At 35.0% G+C, this 20,718-nt stretch overlaps 1 protein-coding gene across 10 annotated transcripts in view; it reads left to right on the forward strand.

Annotated features, from left to right (window-relative positions):
• Positions 1–20,718, forward strand: part of DMD (dystrophin) — a 922,945-nt gene that overhangs the window by 211,933 nt on the left and 690,294 nt on the right. For all 10 annotated transcript variants that reach the window (XM_032679549.1, XM_032679551.1, XM_032679556.1 and 7 more), the window contains 4 exons: positions 6,516–6,617; positions 6,714–6,821; positions 13,183–13,362; positions 19,089–19,264. In XM_032679549.1, the coding sequence (XP_032535440.1) occupies positions 6,516–6,617; positions 6,714–6,821; positions 13,183–13,362; positions 19,089–19,264 (566 nt within the window). The remainder of the gene's footprint in view (positions 1–6,515; positions 6,618–6,713; positions 6,822–13,182; positions 13,363–19,088; positions 19,265–20,718) is intronic.

Consider the following 20,718-nt stretch of genomic DNA (forward strand, 5'->3'; position numbering starts at 1 on the left):
CTTCAGGGACACTGCTCAAGAGGAATCACAGTACTGCAACCAAGATTTCTTCTATTTTTCTCCTTCAGAAAGGAGAACGTGCTTTTCCTTTATTTTGCCTCATTACCCAGGAAAATAAAAATGTGGTTTTTGAGTCATTAGAACCCAAGCTTTCTCTAGAGAAGTTATCAATACATTCAGCTGGAAGGTACAGCTATAGCACAGCTAGATATCTGTGTGCTATCTTAAATCTGGCTAATTTGGGTACACAACCCAGCCAAGGTAACAATGCAGCCTCTACTGATCCATAATAACTACTTCCTTTTATCTTCACCTTTAGTGTTAGAGCTTTGGTGTACCTGCTCAAGATATTCTTAACCTTCAAAAATTTCTTACCAGTTCCTTGTATACTGTTCAGTGGAATAAAACAAATCCCTTGCAAGAACAGGGCTCCAGAAGCTAAGCTAAACATGTAAAATGTCTTGAATGCTGGCAAACAGTATGTTCTTGCACAAAGGCCTGGAGTAAAAAAAAAAAAAAACAACAAAAAAACAACAAAAAAAAAGGGGGGGGAGAAAATTACGGATGATATTTGATATTTATGGCACTTCATGAATTAGATAATGTGCAAATGAGAATTTTTAATTGTGTGAAATACAAATGAAAGGTTAGTGGATTATTAGATATTTAATCTAATTCCACAACTTCAGAAAGACATCTGAAGAGTTAAGAGCACATCAGGTGACACAACTGCATCATCTATTATTACCATGGTTGCAAAGGTACCATTATTATACTTTGGAACTTCTGCGGCTGACCCAGATTACAACACAACCTGAAATGGAACTCAGACGTTACTGCAATACCTTAAAGAAACCTAATGAATGATGAGTGTAAATGGAACACAATGGAAATACACCATTTGTAACTAATAGTGGAGAAGGCATCTGATATTGGGATAAAGTGTGCTCAGTTGTTACTGTCTTTGAAAAAGTATATTCCTTGAAAGATGCTGGCAAGAAAATTGCTGAGGCCCCTCATCTGCAGCACATACCTCCTCTGAGCAGAGCGTAGGGTGGTGTGTGACAGTCCGTCTGCTGGTGTGTCCCCTCCTTGAATCACACTGGCTTACAGAAGAATCTTAGAGAAAAGCCTGATAATCCCATTGCTCCGGAAGCCAAAGAACATGTATCAAGATTGTAGATGTTAATAAAACCCAAATACAGATATAAAGCTGTAGGGTTTGGAGTGTTAGGGAGGTGTGGAGACTTTCATACTGTAATGCCCAGGAGAACTGACTTACCACAGACCACCTACTATCCTAGCAAAATATTACACCTCTTTTTTTGTGTACAGAAACTGTTTGGAATTCTTTTTTTTCGTATCACTTGCAATCTGAATATAAGCACAGGAGATAGAACGTGTTGGCAGGCACGACCATTAGAGGGTTTGACAAAAAGCACAATGGAGCAAAGTTCAAAGCTTGATTATGTATCTGATTTGTAAAAGCAGAACAAAACAAGAGCATGCACTGTCAGACAAACGAGCTTAATAAGGCTGGCTCACTGAGATACTGGATCAGATTTGGAAGAAAGTGAACAGTTATTTCCATGTAATAGTCAAAGATGCATTTTCCAAGCAGGTGTAATTCAATTATACCTTTCTTTTTGAGATAGTGATTTCTGAAGTATTTTCATATATATAAATATCTATCTCTATATTTTTGCAAGTGTCTGTATAAGAAAATTTTTAAAACCTAAAATGAACTTTTAGAGATTTTAAGTCTCAAAAAGGATGACAAGAATCTATACTGACCTCAAATGAACTGTATAGAAGTTCTTAAGTTTTATTACATATGCAAAAAAATATCTATTTAAGAGGCAGTTAATAGCATAGAAGCCAGAAGTGTCCCCTGAAACAAATTATCCATAGAAAATTTAACCTTGCTTGGAAAAATAAAAGTAAACACAGTTGCAGTGCTTCTCTTACAAACAGCTGTCGCCCCAAGGTACTTTGAGAGACTACAGCTAGTCTAGGTGAGCGTGAATATTAAAGCTACTTTTACATTACATTGCTTACTTAATATATCAGTATGTGACAAGTTGAGAGGCTCTGTTTATGCTGCTACTGAGAACTGACTGTTTAGGCTTATAAGTCTGAGATCCCAATTAAACTCAATTCAAAGATTTACCAAGGTAGCTGCTAAGTAAGACTCAAATCTGTATTTAGTGCTGCATAATCAAAGGACTGTACTAGCAAATCTGTTGCTGTAATCTGACTCATTTCCATAGGAAAAATATGGGAAATTATCTTCAGCACAGAGAAATGGCTGGATAACATACAGAAGCCATGAATGCAGGGAGATTTTTTCCTCTAATTATACCCAGCAGACAGCAGGTCCCTTAAGGACTCTTGTGGACTAGCTCAAATTGGAGGCTTCCCCAGGCTCCAGGGGTCAGGGTCTGTGCTAGAAAGAGATCTGCATTAAGTGTATCATATACTACTTGATGGCTTATTCCCCTGCTGAGGGAAAGGAGCTGAGAGTTTAATTTACAGAATTACATATTCATATTATTCAGGGTACTGTCCTTTAAATGAAGATATATGGGTAGTTCTTGTAAAAATACGGCAAAATAAGTGAGAAATGTTAAAGAATGAATAGAGTATTTCAGTTGGCTCACTGAATATCTATGACAAGAAGTTATCTCCTACAAACTTCAGGGATTTCCAAGGCCTGCTCATGCCTGGGAAGTTGAAATCTCTCATAAGGATGAGGGCTACTGATCCAGAAATTTCTCTTAATTACCTGTAGAATAACTCATCCTGGCTGGGCCATGAGTGGTATATACCCACTACAGCATCATTTGTTCCATCCGCTCAATCCTCACCCAGAGGGTGTCCAGCACATCACCACTAACTGCAAGGGCTGTGTCCAGCCTCTTAAACGTCACCTGGCCTGCCTATCCCTTCTGAACAGTCTGTGGTTCTCCATCCCAGAACTCCAACTGTGGGACTCCTTCCACTATTACCAACGATATCGCAGCCATGGGACCTGACCAGTGCCTCCAGTTCATCCTGTTTGTTTCTGCATGTGTTGGTGTACAAGCATGTCAGAACTACACACACGGCTTATTGCTGCGTGGTAGCAATTCTATGAATGGGCCAAATATTCTCTTTTAAATAATTATTTTTGGATGTAGGCAAAAACGTATTTCCACTTCTCATTACTTAAAAAGTGGACAACCATACCTGATTTGAAGAGCATCTTTCAAAAAACTCTTAGTTGTACGCTAGAAGTATATTATTTCACTTTTTATACATTCACTCCAGCATTCCCAAGAGTTGTGTTGGTTTTACTCATTTTCTCCTGTTCTCGTACTTCCTTGCTTTGACCATTTAGCAGACTAGAAATATTTAATCTTCTGCTTTTTGTAGTCATTGCAAATATTCTTTCAGAGACCTCTCAGTAGGAAAAAAATTTTTTTTGCACGCAGATTTCTCTGAAAATTTGTTAGGGCTGTAAAAAGAGGCCTTTCAAGGGGGCAGGAGGACATTTTACTTGTTAGTCTGGATTCAGTCAGTTTCTCTGTAGATTTGTTTTCCCAGGTTTCAGGGAACAAAACATTTGTGTGCAGTCTGCATTCCTGGGCATCACACAGGCTACTTGCAGCATTGACTACTATTTGATGTCAAGAGGAAGTTAAAGTTGAGCACCATATGATTTAGTAGTCAAATGTTACTTTATAAATAGACAGTCCTGACTTGAAACTTCATGTCTTAAATGTATTCAACCAAACAGTGTGTCTTGATCTGATGGTTGTTAAGATCTCTCATGAGAAAAATCAGCTTTAAGGCAGGTCACAATATTAAAACTTTTATCAGTGGTCATTTTACTTAATTAAAATAAAAGATCTTGTCAAATTATTGAGACCAAAAAAAAAGATTTTGTGGCTTTGAAATCATATTCTGAGAATAGTATTTTGTATTGACTCAGGAAGACCTTTTTTGCCATGCTCATCAATGTATTTCTTAAAGTAAGTGCAGAGCCACATATTCGATCTTATACTCTTGAGGCTTTGGTGTTTTCTAGATAATAAAAAAAATTATTTTTCAAGGTATGTCATAGCGACAAAGGCAACTTGATGAAGATATTAGTGCAGATGTTGAGAGCAAATTATATTTTTTATGAAGATTGTTAACAGAAGTCAGCTGCTTGAAAGTGATATATTTTAACATTACTCAGGTATGAGAATTTTTGTAAATTAACTATGAGGAAGGATATGGTTATGATTTTTGAGCTTAAAATTAGCAAGTTAAAAAAGATTGATTGAATATGAAAAACTAAACAAGTGCTAGATATTAGAGATCTATCTCTTAAGTTGTCTTCTGGGCTTGGAGAAAAAGGAGGAAGGAAATATTGAGGCTGTCTTGAGCTAAACTCGAAATCTAATCAGATTCAGGACAAATAAAACTAAATGTAATACATCATTTTGTTACGTTAAGACCTTTAGGTATTCAAATCAATGAAATAAGTCAAAGTATAATTTTTTCAGAAAAGACATTAGACGTTATGGTATACATATAATGTAGCCTGTGAGGCTGATAAATACTCTTTATAAAATTGTAACATTTTTATAGAAGGAAAAAAAATAATTAAAAAAGGACAACTTAGAGTAGCTGTCTGAATAATTTCCTGCACTGTTCTCTGTCATAAAATTTTTCAATTTTATTTAATAATGAATGGGTAAAATAAATGAATAAAATATGTTCTACTCTATTTCCTGATAAGTTGAGACCATAAATTTCACCAGCAAGTATTTATTTCTGTTAGGATTGAAATTAGCTTTATGAAATATTCACGTTCAAAACCTGAACTTTTTTGTGTTTGTTTGAATTAATGATCTTTGATCACATTATGTTTAACGGAAAGCAAACACTAACATTATGTGATTTTAATGTGAAATCACAATCTTAGATTTGAAAAATAGCTTGGTCCTGTCTAGATATAATTAGGAAAAAAAGTGATTTATCCATTATGGAATTTCAAAAATATACCAGAAGTGTGATCCCAATATTAAGACTAGAAAAGACAAAACAACTCACTCAAAATCTACTTTGTATTTATGCAGTAACTGACTGAAAAGGAAGATTTGTCTATACTGTGAAATATATTTGATCTGTTTAAGAATTGACGTGGTTTTAAGGTAATGTTATTTTGCTAGTTGATTGGAGATAGTTTTCATTTTTCTAAATTGAGACAATATCTAGTATGATATTACTCTATGGCATGGCAGCTGACTGTTTAGTCTGAAGTATTTATTATGGTTTTAGTGTCCACCCAATGAAAGATGTTGTATCTGCTGACTTTTTACTTTGACGTAAAATTTTTAAAGCAAATTAAACTGGCTTTCTGAAATTTTACCTTTCGTTTCCTAGAAAGTGAAAATAAAATTTTTTGTTACTGGTAGAAAATAGAGTACTAATTTCAATCTCTTAGTTTTAAAAATCCACCACTTTGATGCTGCGTTTCTGCCAAAATTAAATTATAATCTCTATGGAAAATATGTAAATATGAAAAGTCTAGAATCGTATAATATCTCAAGTTATAAGAATCATAAAGTGATTAAATAAATATTAAATAAGGAAGAAAATATTATCCTTTTGTCCGGATGTCCTTTTGAAGTAGATGAAAAAATAAGTATGCAGTAGTATAGAATATCTTTCAGATTTTATAAGGGTGGTTTTTTGTTGTTTTTTGTTTGTTTGTTTCTTTTGGGGGAGCAGATGAATAATTTGCATGTGATGCTCAGGGGAAATTAAGTCATTGTAAATCATTGCAATAAATGTTTTGTATCCTGTTGCTCTATCACAGCAGTATTATATATCCTCCTTCAACTTAAGCAGCATTTAATAAAGGTTAGTAGGAATTTAAAAGGAAGTAATAATGTTTGATTTCAACTAAAATAAAGGAGAGAGAAGAAGGTAGTGTTTTGTGTAATTTTAAAATGTATATAATAGCATATGCTACAAATACTTGGGAAACCTGTGTGATGGTGTGTTGGTGTTTTAGCCTATAAGTTGGGGGGTTTTCCACTGCAATATTTTAAGAGGTAGGAACTTTGATCAACTGCACTGATGGTGCAACTTAAAAACCAAATACTTTTTTGCTTTGACCACATCTTTGAACCATCATAATCATGTTTCAAGTTGTTATGTTTTGGGCATCATAAAGTTTCGAAACGGAGGGATTTTTTGGAAATGTAGTATTAGAGACTTAATAGAAAACTGTGTCTGTAGATTACTGTGAAAACACTCTCATTTAGGATCTATTGTTTTCCTATTCTCTCCACTATGTGGTTTTTTTTTAAATAGTGCGAAGATCCATTTCACTTTGATATGCAACATATTTTAAGGGCATAAGAGTGAAAAAAAAATGAATTATGAAAGTGTTTTCATAAAAAAAAATAAAGAGTTTGCCTTGCTTAGGGGAAAAAAAAATAAACCAACGCAAACCTTTCTTTTGTGTTTCTTTCTAGCACTTTGGAAAACGATGGGCAGCAATCTGCAGATGGACGGAAGACCGATGGGTCCTTCTGCAAGATATTCTTCGTAAATGGCAGCATTTTGCAGAAGAGCAGGTGAGTAGTTTTTTGCAGTTATAAATTGGAATGTTCTTCAGAATATTGCACTAAGAAAGGCCTGACTGAAGCTTTTTCTCTCCAATTTAATTTCAGTGCCTTTTTGATGCGTGGCTTACTGAGAAAGAGGATGCTGTGACCAAAATTCGTACAACTGGCTTTGAAGATCAAAATGAAATGCTGACCAATCTAAGCAAATTAGCTGTATGTATTTTTCGTTCTTCTATTTTATATTCAACTTTCTTAATCTGACTGTGAATGCGCTTGGCTTTATCCCACTCTCAGACCATATGGTTTAACGGAGCAGCTGTTTCATGCTATGGGAGTGGACATTGACTCTTGTGGATGGAATAGGTTGGTCCATAGCCTTGCTAATGAAGGAACCAACAGATACAGATGTTTTTCTTGATTGCATCTTAAGTCAAAATCTTATGAACTAAAATAGAATCTGGGTGTCTTAAAAAGATGTATACTTTTATACTGAAAGTTTCTTTGTTGATACTGTTGGTGTATATGTTGTGTGTGAGATGGAGTATATGTGCATATGTGCAAAGACATATGCATGAGTAAGTACTTATCCTGTTATACATTCCTTGAACTTGAAAAAGCTAAAGGTTTAAAGTTTTGAGATGTTGAAATTAGTATTACTTCACAACCGGACCTCAACATCAGAAATCTAGTCCTCAACATGTCCCTCCCTTTATGGAGGGAATATAAGTCTGACTGGCCTAGAAAGATGCTGTGCTTGTAGAGGTGAAACACTTGTCACAGCTTAGACTTGCCAATGGTTTTATGGCAGTCAGACACTTGTAAAGAAAATTATATGATATGTGCTATTTTTGCATTTAATGATGAATGTCTGTGCACTTAGAGGAAAGCAAAAAGTCATGTCAAAGCTTTGGTTAAAATAGGTAAATTAATTTTACTTTAAAAAGAAACATGATTGATAAACTTCTGTTCAAACAGAAATATTATTTTTTTTTTTTTCAAATGGGGGGGAGAGGTGTATCCTAGACATTATTTCAAGACTTGTTTTTACAGCCTATTAGAATTTTTAAGGAATCAAGAATTCTCCATTTATTATTAATGACCTATTATTAATTGTTTGTTAATAATAATTATGTTAATAGAGTTATTAATAATTAATTATATATTATAATTGACTATACCTATCTTGGTTATGTATATCTAAGGCTCACACTTAGATTTTCAAAAATTAATTTAGGATTTATGTCTTTGTCATCATTCTGTATTATAACCAGAAACACTTGGGCTTTGTGTCAATAAAAATACCGTGATGTTTCTGAAGTTTAAGTGATGTTTTAAAATTTACTCTATTTTATCCTCTCATATACAAATGTATAAATTTTTAATGAAGTAATCTTATAGCTTGACTGTTTAATTTCTAACTACATTCTGTCTGGTCCAGAATTCGCAGTAAATGATTGATTCGTAGAATAACTAAGTAGTTATTATTTGTTGATTTTTTTTCTCCAAAAGTCAAGACCCAAAAGATTGACTTTTAGCATAATCTTAAGACACTGTAATTATGCTATTACATGTAGGCTTCTTTTCCCCCTCCCTTCTCTTTCCTTCTGCAACTCTTTAAGGATTAATAAAAATATGCATTTAGAAGTACAGATTAAAGATTACTTAGGATTAAGTAAACTTCTTTCTAAAGAAAGGAAACTGCATGTAGTCAGTTGTTGCCTTGGTGTATATACTTCTTGGAAATTCTAGGAATCTAACATGTAAGCAGTCTCAAAGTTGACCTCAAGCCAGGCTTTTACTAATGCGTAACAAATTAGAGGCAACTCAGGATGTTTTAGAGCAGCTTCATGAAGGAAAATGTATTAAAAGAAATTCAAATTTATTCAGTAAATTAGTACTTTTTGATTTCAGAAGGTTGCTAGAGGAAATAGGTACTGAGGGTTGAAATGTTTATCACAAATTGTGAAGTAGCAGACTATTAATGGTTTGCAAGAGTCAAGGCTAGAACAACTTTGGATACCTTTCAGAATTGCTTGAAAACACAGTGTTAAGAGGGAAACACTTGAGTAGTATTTTCATAAATTTGATTAATGAAATAAATACAGACTTTTATGAAGTTAAAATTATTGTGCCAGCTTAAATTGTTAAGCATTATTGTCATGAAATCATTGTGGTTTTCCATTCAACTGAATGAAAAACAGAGTATATAAAGTGATTTCCCCATTACCCTGAACCTCAACAAGAATCATGTCATCCTTAACAGAACAAGTGGGTTTATTAATACAGACTTAATCTTTTTTACACATGTATGACCTTGATTTTTTTACGAACAGCTGACTCATAATGCAATAGTTTAGCTATGTAAATGTTGGTGGTATGCTGGAGGAACACTGCCTCTCCTGTGTCTGATTTGTAGCAGAAAAACATTGTTTACTTTGGAGTTCCTCTGTCAGGTTTTGGATCTAGTAGCAGTCATCTCCAAATTCCAGTGAATATGTATTTTTACATTCACACAATGCCAAATTGTCAGGAGTTTTGTATATGAAGATTTGCTATTTTAGTCTTGTCTGAATCATGGGGAATTTGTGCATGGCCCGCATGAAAATTTTTTTCACAGAATATATTCTTCTGCTCTTGGATTGGCTTTTAGAAATAAGGAAAAATGGGATCCTGCTTTCCTGACCCTGACATGCACATCAGGCCCATCTTTTGGTGTAGTTTATTTTGGACGTAGATGTGTGTTTGAATGTAGTGAAGGAGAAACTGTCACTAAGAATCACTGTTATAACTAGGCCAGCTTCTTCATGAATTGTAAAAGTTAGTCTGCGAGGCAATGAAAATATATTCTTTCAATAATATGAAAATGTTTATATTCTTAGTGATATGATAGTTTGGTCCCTCAACCTGTTTAATCATTTCCAACAAGAAATTACAGCATTTCTTTTTCCGTAAGACCTTAAGAATTTTAAGTTTGATATTATGGTATGGCATAAGAACTTCCAGTCTATTTTTATTGTCCCTCTTATATGTTGAACTTAGCAAGATTAAGGTCTTTTTCTTTAGCCAATCTCTTAAGCCTGAAGGAAATTTCTGAAGGTATTTTATTAAACTATTTAGCATTATGACTGTTGATTTGAAATTCTACAGCCCTCCTACAAGGCCCTAAGCATTCTGAAGTGACTGAAGTGAAATAGGTCTGTTGAGATGCTGTTCACAGTATGAAAAAAAAAAAAGATTACTCTTTCATCACAATAATGTCCCCAAACTGGAGCCTGCTCCAGTGTGGGCTCTCTGCAGGGTCACAGCTTCCTTCAGAGCACATCCCCCTGCTCCAGCATGGGGTCCCTCCCCTGGCTGCAGGTGGATGTGCCATGGAGCTCCATGGGGTGCAGGGGCAGAGCTGCCTCATGGTGGTCTGCACTGTGGGCTGCAGGCAGATCTCTGCTCCGGTGCCTGGAGCACCTCCTCCTTCTCTGACCTGAGTGTCTGCAGAGCTGTTTCATGTTTTTCTCACTGCTCTCTCCTACAGCTGCTGCACAGCATTTTTACCCTTTCTTAATAATTTTACCACAGAGACGCTGTCAGAGTTACTGATGAGCTCAGCTTTGGGCAGTGGTGGGTCTGTTTTGGAACCATCTGAAACTGCTTTTATCCATCACAGGGGCAGCTCCTGGTGTCTTCTCAAAGAAGCCAACCTTGCAGCTCCCCTGCTGCCAAAATCGTGCCATGTAAACCCAGTACAGATGCTGTCTCCTTTTCCCCTTGGCATTAGTAGTTACATTTTCATTGTTATTAGAATAAATATATTTTGAGCAGTGTAGCAATTCACTCAGTTCTAGCATTGTGATAAAATTGATATCAAGTCAGTTAGATTTCTTCTTAATTTATGTACTGGATTTGTAATATCTGTAAGAATTTTTGTTCAGATAAAATTGGCTTTCCCAAGAAAATGTTATGTTTTACTAATCTCCAGTGGTTTGTTTCAAAGGATTTATTCAGTATTTGTGTGTGAAAATTTATCTTCTTTGTCATTAACTCCCTTCTGGGATCTTCTTAGTCTAAAGGTCAGAAAAACTGTTTAGTCTTTACTACTTTGTGCATACATTAAGATTGACTTTTCTCCTTTTTTTTTTTTCCTGATGTTAGTGGGTAGTTGCTCTAGTTCTAAAAATATTTCCTTAAAACAACTTAATTTTTCCACCCACCATTATTCACTGACGTTATAATTGTCTTTGAATTCTTACACAAGGCAAAGGGTGAAACAGGGCATGGACTAAGCTGGAAGATGTGATAAACTGAGAATGTAGAACTGGGATGAAATTTTACTGTCATGTATAGCACAGGCTTGATACAGTGTTTTCATGTCCTGTGCCTACATTTCGTAAGCTGTAAAATAAAGCTGATCACCTTTCTTTTTTTTTTTTTTAATATTGAGAGTTACTGCAAAGGTATGCAAGATATATCTCTATTTATAATAAATGTTCCATTAATATAGAGTTAAATCTTCTACTTCACCTAATGCAATTTTTTTTACTTATTATAGATAATAAATTAGATATTACACTATTTTTTACTGGAATAAATCTCTTAGCACTTGAAAAATTACAGCGGATGTTGCTGGTTAGATTATTACAATGAGCAAAGAAAGTTTTTGATGATGTTTAAGGAAAAGAAGAACAGTGATAATTAAAATCTTAAAACCAATAAAATGGTAAAAGTGCTTTACCAACAAATAAGGAAATCACTTTATAATATTCAAATATCAGGGTTTACAGTATGAACTTGACAGAAGTTATGACTGACATATTTGATAACTAATTTCATAAAGCAAACTCCCATTTCTTTCCTTGCAGATTGAAAAATTACTTATTTTGTGGCTAGTATTAGTAGTTTAGGTCTTGAACATAGGTATTTTTAGTCTATTCTTGTATTGGAAAAAAAAAATAGAGCATATTTTTGTTATTATGGCCCATTGACAGGTTTTTGGTAAGGAAATGTGAAAACAGAATCCCCTGGTATAGTTTTGGAGGTTCACTGTATCTATCACAAAATCATATTAGGTTGTAGTGAGCAGTATCTTTGACATAGAAAATTTTAGCATCCTTCTCTTTCTAGTATTTCCCTTACTACTGGTGCTCCATGTATCTTGGGTTGATGCTGAGCTCATGGGTGTATAATGCAGCTGTTGTGAGCCGGGGAGGTTGGAAATAAAACTGCTGTTCAGAATTAACTAATGTTTCACAGGGTACCATTTTTTTATTATTTTACTCAGTGTATAAATTGGCTTCCACATGAGCTTTTTCTGACACTATAGGTATATTTTGCATATATAGCAATGCTTGAAATTTAAGATGATAAACTGTTTTACATCTACTTTCCTCCATCTGTTTGATCTCCCACTATACAAACAGATTCTTGAATATAAAGTTAGCTTCTGTTTCTTAAGGATATACCAATTTAAATTTTGGCATTAACTCTAACATTAGTAATTATGATGCTTCATGCCACATCTGAGTAGAAAGAGTACTAATTACAAAGACTATGAATCTTTTTTTTACTGAACTGTAGTTTTAATTACAGTTTTGGATGATATTACTATAGGAAACTATATGTAGACTAAATTCTGTTGTCTAACCATTTGTTTAATTTTTCCTTTCATGACTTGGGGATTAGAATGCAACCCACAGCTGCATAGAGAGGTCAAAATTTAGCCATGGTTAACACAGATTAGGGTGTAGAGAATGAATACTTAAGGAATGGAAATCAATGGAGTAAACTAGTTGAGACTTCGAAAAATAAACCCAGCTAAGAACTGGAGCTGTGGATGATCCTTGGATCTGTGAATAGCCTACTTCACAGACAGGTTTGCATGTATGGATCCTCGGGAATTTCAAGATCCCTTGGCAGTTTGCTACAGTAGAGGTGTGAAGACTGTTAGCATCGCTGGGTTCAGGCTGTACGGCAGGTTGCAGAGCTCAGAGGTTGTACGCAGGAGTTCCTGGATTCCAGCTGCAAGGCCCTGTCCTTGGAGCACTCAGCAGAGCTCCTGGGGTTCCCAAGGGCTCCTCATTAATTTTATTTTTTTATTTGAGGTTTTGAGTTTCTTTTTTAATCCTGGTTTGGGGTCAAAGATTATTTTTCTAGGAAACATTTTTTTTTCCCTTATGGAGTTTTAATATGCAATATATAACAAAGTACATTGAAACTTTAAAGAAACATTGTTTGACATGTTGCTATAGTTGTTAACATTGGTGCAGTTTTAAGGTTATTAGTGTCACACAACTCTTAGCTTTTTGATTTATGTCACCACCTGAGGCATGCTGTGATGTCCAGAGTTGCTCCACCTGCCATGTTATATTGCCTTGTGAAGTACACTGTGTCCATTCCTCTCCTTAAGCTCTGCCAACATTTTTTACAGTAACAGCAGCATGGAAGTATAGGAACCCTTAGCCATTTTCAGTTCTTTATGATGCTCTCTTTAGGATTTTTTTTCCAAAGTTTGTTGGATTTGGTTTTTGTGGGGGTTTTTTGGTGTGTAATTTACTGTTCTTCCTTCTGTTACTTTGTTTAACAGATCCTAAAAGGAGATCTAGAAATGAAAAGGCAAATGATGAGTAAGCTGAAGTTGCTCAGTCAAGATCTCCTTGTAGCTGTGAAAAATAAAGCAGTGGCTCAAAAGCTGGAGAGTCGTCTTGAAAATTTTGCCCAGCGCTGGGATAGTCTTGTGCAGAAGGTGGAGAGCAATTCCAAACAGGTTTGTCAAAACCATAGTTTTATCAGTTTTATCCTTTGACAGTCAAACGCTTGAAGTAGTTTTGGTGCTGTTTCTCATCTTGTTTTAATTTTTTTCCCTGCATGAATTGCTTAAGACATATTTTATTTTTAGGACAGTATAATATAAGAGCAATATAACTTTCCAGAAGTTTATTTGTCTCTTTAGTTTTTAATCTGTCTTTATAGTGTTGATTATTTTCTTGGATTGTTAACCATGTTTTCAGGGATGATACAATCTGTAATGAAAATACCCTTTCTAGTTAATTTATTTTTAACCTATAATAATGCACTTTTTTAATGGCTGTCTCTGTGGAATAGCACTTAGTCTGAAATTACTGTAAGAACTGTCTGCTAGTTAAAGTGAATGTTTTTCTCTTTTTCAACAGTAAAAGTTTACAATCGATTGCTGTTTTACTTCTGAATATGTTATGCTGATTTACAGATTAAAAAGAGAGACCACAGAAAGAGAAGCTTCTTGGAAAAATAAAGAAATCGATCCATACCTGTAACTAAAGTGCCAATGAAAAAATATCATTTGCTATTATTTTGACCACTGTATGTTAATTGTAATGTATTAGAGAAAGAAATTGAGGTTTTAAACCAGATAAATTCAGCACTTTGCTGTAGTACCCAAACAGATATCCAATTATTTTGCCTAGCCTTCTGTCAGCATCTTTTTCTTACTGGATTTAAACCCAAATCAGCTCACTTTTCCCATTCCATTATCTCACTGATATTGAGTTGGTTTTGTGCTATCATTGTGTGACTGGTGAAATGGAAATGGACATGAAGACTTTTCAATGATAGCACAGAGCAGAATGTTACAGCCATACACCTCTGTCCTGTCCATAGAGGGTGTCTCATAGTTCTGGACAGTTTGATTTAATTCCCTTGAGAATTTTGCCCTTTTTTGTCACTGTATATTAATATTTCTGGTTAATTAAAAAAAACCTGCTATACTTCCTGTAGTGATCTGAATACCTCTCAATAAGCTTGTTTTCAACTCATACCCTGATATTTCAGTTTGCTCTGTGATAGTTAGAAAAAATCAGCTGAAGTTGGAAGAATCGGTTTTAGAGAATAGAAAGGAGGAAAATGGGGGAAGGGCACAATTTCACTTAGTAACAAAGTTTGTACTACACAGCATTTATAAGTTGAAAATTGTATTTAATTATTGTATATTTGCTGTAGCAAACCTGTGGTTTCAATGCAGAGGAAAATCCAGAGATGCGTTTTTGAATTTGGGATGGCTACGGTCACATGATTTGAAAAAGTTAGTAAGTCACTCCAAAGTGTTCAAGAGTTGTCTAGATTGTTGATCACTCCTAAAAGCAGATACTGGTTTTGAAAATGGAACTTAGATTACGGAAAAGATGGCCTCCTTGTGAAGTGAGCAGTCCTGAGGCTGTATATGTCATACATCTGCATGGATGGGTGATGCTTTGGATTCCCAAAACAGTGTAACTATTATCATAGCAGAACACTTCAGCTGATAAGCTTTTCCTCCAAGGAGAAGCTGCTTTTCTTGTGACAGAATTGGTGTGCTGTTGAGGACATGTTGCTTCATGTTCTAGAGGCATTGCAGTCAGTGCAAACCGAAGGACCAGTTTCTAAGGCACTGTTGCACAGTTTAGCTGTACCTTCTATGAAATACTGATGGAGTACTTGTTGCCATTTAGGCAGGGCAGATAATGTTAGTGGGTTTATACATTTATTTATTACAGAGCTCATTTTCTTGCAGTTTAGGCTGCAAGAAAAAACTTGCCTTTACAATATCTCATTATGCTCTCTAGTCATGAACTGGAGAGGAACAGACTTGGAAGAGAGTGACAAATAGAATATTTTTCACTGAGATCTCTCAGAAAATGCACATTTTATTCGTCAAACTTAGATACTGACTTCAAAATCCACCTGACATGGTTTAGCAGTGTACTTGGCAGAGCTAGGTCAATACTTGAACTCAACAATCTTAAAGGTCTTTTCCAACTTAAATGAGTCTATGATTAATAATTCTCATAGTACCTTCATAATTATGTTTTTGTCCTTAGTTATTTCACCTCTTTCTCATACTAAAGTGTCATTAAATGATTAACTTGTTAACAAAATAAGAAATTAAGTGGAAGAGACAACCTCAGACTCAGTTCAAAGCTGATTCTACAACTAGACATAGACAGTAGTTATACATCCCAAAGGAAAAGCGCAGAAAGTAGAATTTGAGTCCTCCCACGTTTAGCTGAATTAATTACTGTTGAATTTAAGCATCTAATCAGAACTCATGTCTGAAGCTTCTGCTACAAGAGTGTATGGCAAGGGTGTGAGAGAGACAAATACCTCTAAAAAGCAATTTGTCCTCAGCATGAAAATGTCAGCTTTCCTTCATTGACCACGCAGTGGAATCAAGGACAAGGACAACTTACTTGGATTAGATACATAGCTTCTAGAAGCTCTAAACCCAGCTTTGCTGAGTTGATTATGCTTCACTAAATTGTACTGAAAATCTTTCCAAACTAAAGAAAACACCATTCCTCATCTGAACTTCCCCACTCACATAGATAAATTTCATCAAAGAACATATGACAGCTCCAAAAGTGAGTGTAAAGGAAAATTATGAGTTTATCAGGACAGAGGGCACTTCCAAAGGCAGTAATAAATGATGGCATTAAAGGTAGGCTGCTGTATAAATGAGAAATAAAATGACATAAAACTACTGAAGTGCTATATACACATTGTACATATGTTTGCCTGTAGAGGATGAAAAATAAGATTTAAATTTGTCTACTCTGAAAGAGATGAGTTTTAACATGTTCCTAAGATGGGCTTGCTGATGTGAAACTGCAGGCAAGCATTGTAATTTGAGAGCCTTTTAATGTGCAGCCTTGTGAGTCACCTTAGCACTTTCCATATGATTTTCTAGTGGGTTAAAACCCTAGTCTGTACTGCCCCTTCTCAGAATCATATTTGCTTGTCAGGGACTGAGAGGGATGAAGAAACTATACTGTCATTATTTGGACCATCTTTGAATAATACATGAAACACATAACCACTTCAGTGATTAAGGAGCTGTTTCAGTTCTTTGGTTTCTTTTTTCCCTAGGGAAGTCAATGAAAGTTACTTCTTTTCTTTTTTTTCCCTCATATTTTTAAGGGTTGTCCTTTGCTCACTAAAGTGTATGCACTGTTTAAATGTGAACCAGCTTCATCTTGCAGAGTAAGATTGCAATGTACATTTTAGTCTTACCCTGTCTCTAATTAGAATGATTATGAACATCAAATTCACATCTCCATTCTCCTTTTGAAGTACACAGTATTTAACCTCCACTCCTGTTGATTAAGCGTGAAAAATAATTCTTTACTGTTTTGACATGTAAATCATTACCCCCCACAGCATCGTGACTTGACTGCTCTGAGCATATGGTGATTGCATCGCAGGCTCTGGAAGCACAGTTCCCAATCTCCAGCTGAAACTGCTACTCCTGTGTAATTGGTAGTATGCTGCAGATGATTCCTACAGTCCCCTAGCTGCGGTTTATTCTGTGTTACACCTTCTTCACTGGAAACTGTGCCCTGGTATTGACTGGCAAATGAAAACATGCCAGGGTGTGCCCTTGGGTGTCATAAGCAGCTTATCATTGATTTTTGGATAAAACTGAGTGTAATACGAGTTTTATGAGAAGAAGAAAGAAAGACTGTACCCAAAACTTTTTGTTCTAAGGTGCGGAGTCAGGGAAAGATGACATCAGGTGCTATCCTCAAATTTCACAGAATGCTAGACATCAGAAGCTTTAACTTGCTTTTCCTGCCTCACTCTAATTAATTAAAAGTAAATTGAAAAGAATGCTGTATAAGGTTTCAAGAAAACTAAATGGAAATGTTTACTTAATGTTACCGTGATTTCTGTAGGAAAAAAATTAAAATCAGTACATCTTGTTGAGGGAACTAAAACAAGAGCACTAATACATAATATTGTAGTGATTAAAAAGTCAACTGGGTGTTTTTCTCTTCCAAAGAATTTGGTAGTTCATACATTAGCTAAATCCCTGCAGGTCACAAGCAGCTTGCTTCAATTGACATAATTAATCCAGAGATTTAAAAAAAAAAAAATCTGCTCTGAATCTCAATTTCCTAGTCTTCTGAGTAGTCCATATTCTGCTCTAAAACCTAGACAGCTGGTAATTCCTAGAGGTGGAAGCATAGCATTGAGTTTACTGCTCTAAGTAAGAAATAGTGCTAAAAGTACAATGGTAGCGGACTTTCCTACTCCTCATTTCCATTGGAAGACTGGAGGAAGAACAGGAAGACTTTTGTGTAGAAAACATGTGAAGGACTCAGCAAAGTTGGCAGGAATTTGGGGGTTTTTTCCATGTTTTTTAGCTTTACTGATGTTGCCTGCTCTGAAGAGGCTGCTTGCTATCAGTATTTCCCTTTCCTTGTCATTCTACTTTTTTTTTTTCAATGAAAGAAGGCATTGTTATGAGCTATTTACCTAGTATACCTCTTCTCCATTGTTTATAGAAACACTACTGTCTCAATAACTAAGGTGACTCAATTTTCTTACTGAGTTTCTGATACAAGAACTAATAGATAATTTATGTATGTGTTTATAGTTTCATGGAATTTTAGATACTGCCATTTCTGTTGTTGAATTGGGAAGTCTAATTCTCACGTATTGGCAGTAAAGAAAGAAGCAGGGTTTTTCTGGTGCACAACCTCTTATGCTCCAGGTATAACTTCTTCCTTTTATTTTCCATTTCACAGCCTTTAAACTGAGGTGGTCATTGGAGCTGTAACTAGAGCATTTTGACAAATGAGCCATCATCTGACAGAACTAGAAAAAGAAGTGACCTATTTCTCATGAGTTAAGGGATTTAAGAACAGCTGCCCACGTATAAGTCACAAGTTTCTAGTTTGGTGTTATATGGAATGATGTATAAATGGGCAGTACATGTACAACCAGTGTCTTTCAAACAAATATGAGCAAAAAATATTCCTCATCTTTTTTTTTTTTTTTTTTTTCAGTGCAGCTCAGCTATATAAAGAGGTTTTTTTCATATTACTGGGCAAAGTTAAATGCATTAGATTGGTAGTGTTTACAGAGTTACATATTATATGTATTAGTATCTAGTATGACCCCCTAACATTGCTTTTAATTATGGAATAAAACTGCTGAAAATTGATTTGCCTTCTAGTGCATGTTTTTTAATTTAAGATTTCCTGACAGAAAGTTAACTGCCCTTTTATGCAGGTTATGATGAATTACATTCTATTTCAAAATTTTTATAAACCATAAGAATAATAATTGGTAATTTAGTGCCATTATCATGCCCTTATCACTTCTCAAGGAGCAAATTTTCAGAATGAGGGCAGGATAACATTTAGCAATAGTAACATTTTTATATATATGCTATCATTCAATTCCATCAGAAAACTGGCCATTCATTTCTTCTCTTCATTCAGCATGGATTACAGGGAGACTTAATTTCATTAGAATCTTTCCTGATTTTGATATTGACTATTGCAGATATCTTTTTCACACAGCATGAGTTGGATAAAACAATCTGCTTTGGGTTACTTATAATGTTGTTTTTCTCTGAAGGTCAGCCTATGATCAGACGGGAGCAGTTCCTCATTATTTTCTATTGCTACTCCAAACAATCTTTACTGAAGGCTTTCCAACAATGTGTGACCTCTGTTTTTACACTTTTCACAGATTTCGCAGGCTGTCACTACCACTCAGACATCAGTAACACAGACAACTGTAATGGAAACTGTAACTATGGTGACCACAAGAGAACAAATCCTGGTTAAGCATGCTAAAGAGGAACTCCCACCACCTCCACCCCACAAAAAAAGGCAACTCCTTGTGGATTCAGAAATTAGGAAGAGGTGAGAATCATCAAGAGACAGAGAGAGAATACTGTAGAGTCTGGATGAAAATGCAAATACAGTCATTTGACTGCAATAGTTTACTGTATGCTTTTTTTAGCTTAAAATTATATTTCTATTCTCTCTATTAAGGTACAAACTGATTATTATCATTCTTTACTCAGTATAAGTTATGGATTATATTGTGCTTCTATTCCAACTATTTAGCAGTACAGAATATTAACAATTACATCAATACCATTGCATAGTAATTATAGTCAGTTGAAGTCCTTATGTATGGCATCATGGGGGTCCCACTTGACTATAGCCTTGAAACTTGGTGGGCAAGAAGCATTCCATTAATTCTTAGCTTTTTACATTCTTTAAGAAGAATGGTTAGAATACTAATAGTGCAGATATTGTCTGGTTTCTAAAGTTCGTGTATTTTTTTGTGCTTGTGGGTCAGCAGCAGAAATAACAGTTCTGCAGAGGTAGTTAATATTTGGCGAAATGTGCATTACCATTATTTTTTCCTGTGTAACTCAAGTACAAGTGACAAGGGATTTTCGACTGATGTTAAACATTGGTTGAAGTCATGAGAAAAAATTTTAATGTGTTTAAGTAGAATTGGCTCAAACAGTAAGTTTCTAAATGAGGTGCTAAGAAGCTAGACTTCAAATGTTCACTGTGATGTTTGTTTGGGAAATATTTTTTGGTATCCAAATAAACATGAATTCCAAGGTAACAGATTTAAGTCCTGAAAGCGACCTGAAACTGCATTGAGTGTCTCATTTCCATAGAAAATACCTTTGTTTGTTCAATGTGTTTACAAGGATAAGGTATGTTCTTGTAAAATAGTATTTAACTTATTAAGAAGAATGAAATATACCAAGAACAGGAGAAATCTTTTTTTTTTTTAATTGAAGGATTATATAATTGAAAAAAAATAGGTACTTGCTTACACATAAGCATCTGAAATGGGATTTATCTCTTTAATCATTCTAAAAGTAAGGTTTCTAGTTGAGCTTCGTTATTTAAGAAGGCTGTATATGTGATGTAAGAAGAGTGATTCACCCCTCTTTGTTAAACTGGATAAGTACTACTATGGAAAGTGCTTACCCTAAATAAGTAACTTCACTAGCTTAACTTGAATGAATAGAATCTATCTCCAAAGTCCTAGTTTGGAATCTGTTTTTCCCATATCCCAGGTTACCATTCAATGGTAATGAGAGTTGTATTTTGCTAATATGTTCCCAAGAACTCAAAATAATGCACAACAATGACTATCAGCAGACTTGCAGTTCTTGAGTGTTTTCAAGGAATTTGTAGATGACATTGCTGTTACTTAAGAGGAATTATAAGCATTAGCACTCCTGTTAATATTTCAGTGGTAATGTGCAAAGATCTGAACCAGGATCGAGGCCCTGTTGGCTTTTATGCAAGAGTAAGCCTTTATTATAGCATGATCCCTACCA

The sequence above is a fragment of the Chiroxiphia lanceolata genome, chromosome 2 (assembly GCF_009829145.1).
Source record: "Chiroxiphia lanceolata isolate bChiLan1 chromosome 2, bChiLan1.pri, whole genome shotgun sequence".
In the NCBI taxonomy this organism is placed as follows: domain Eukaryota; kingdom Metazoa; phylum Chordata; class Aves; order Passeriformes; family Pipridae; genus Chiroxiphia; species Chiroxiphia lanceolata.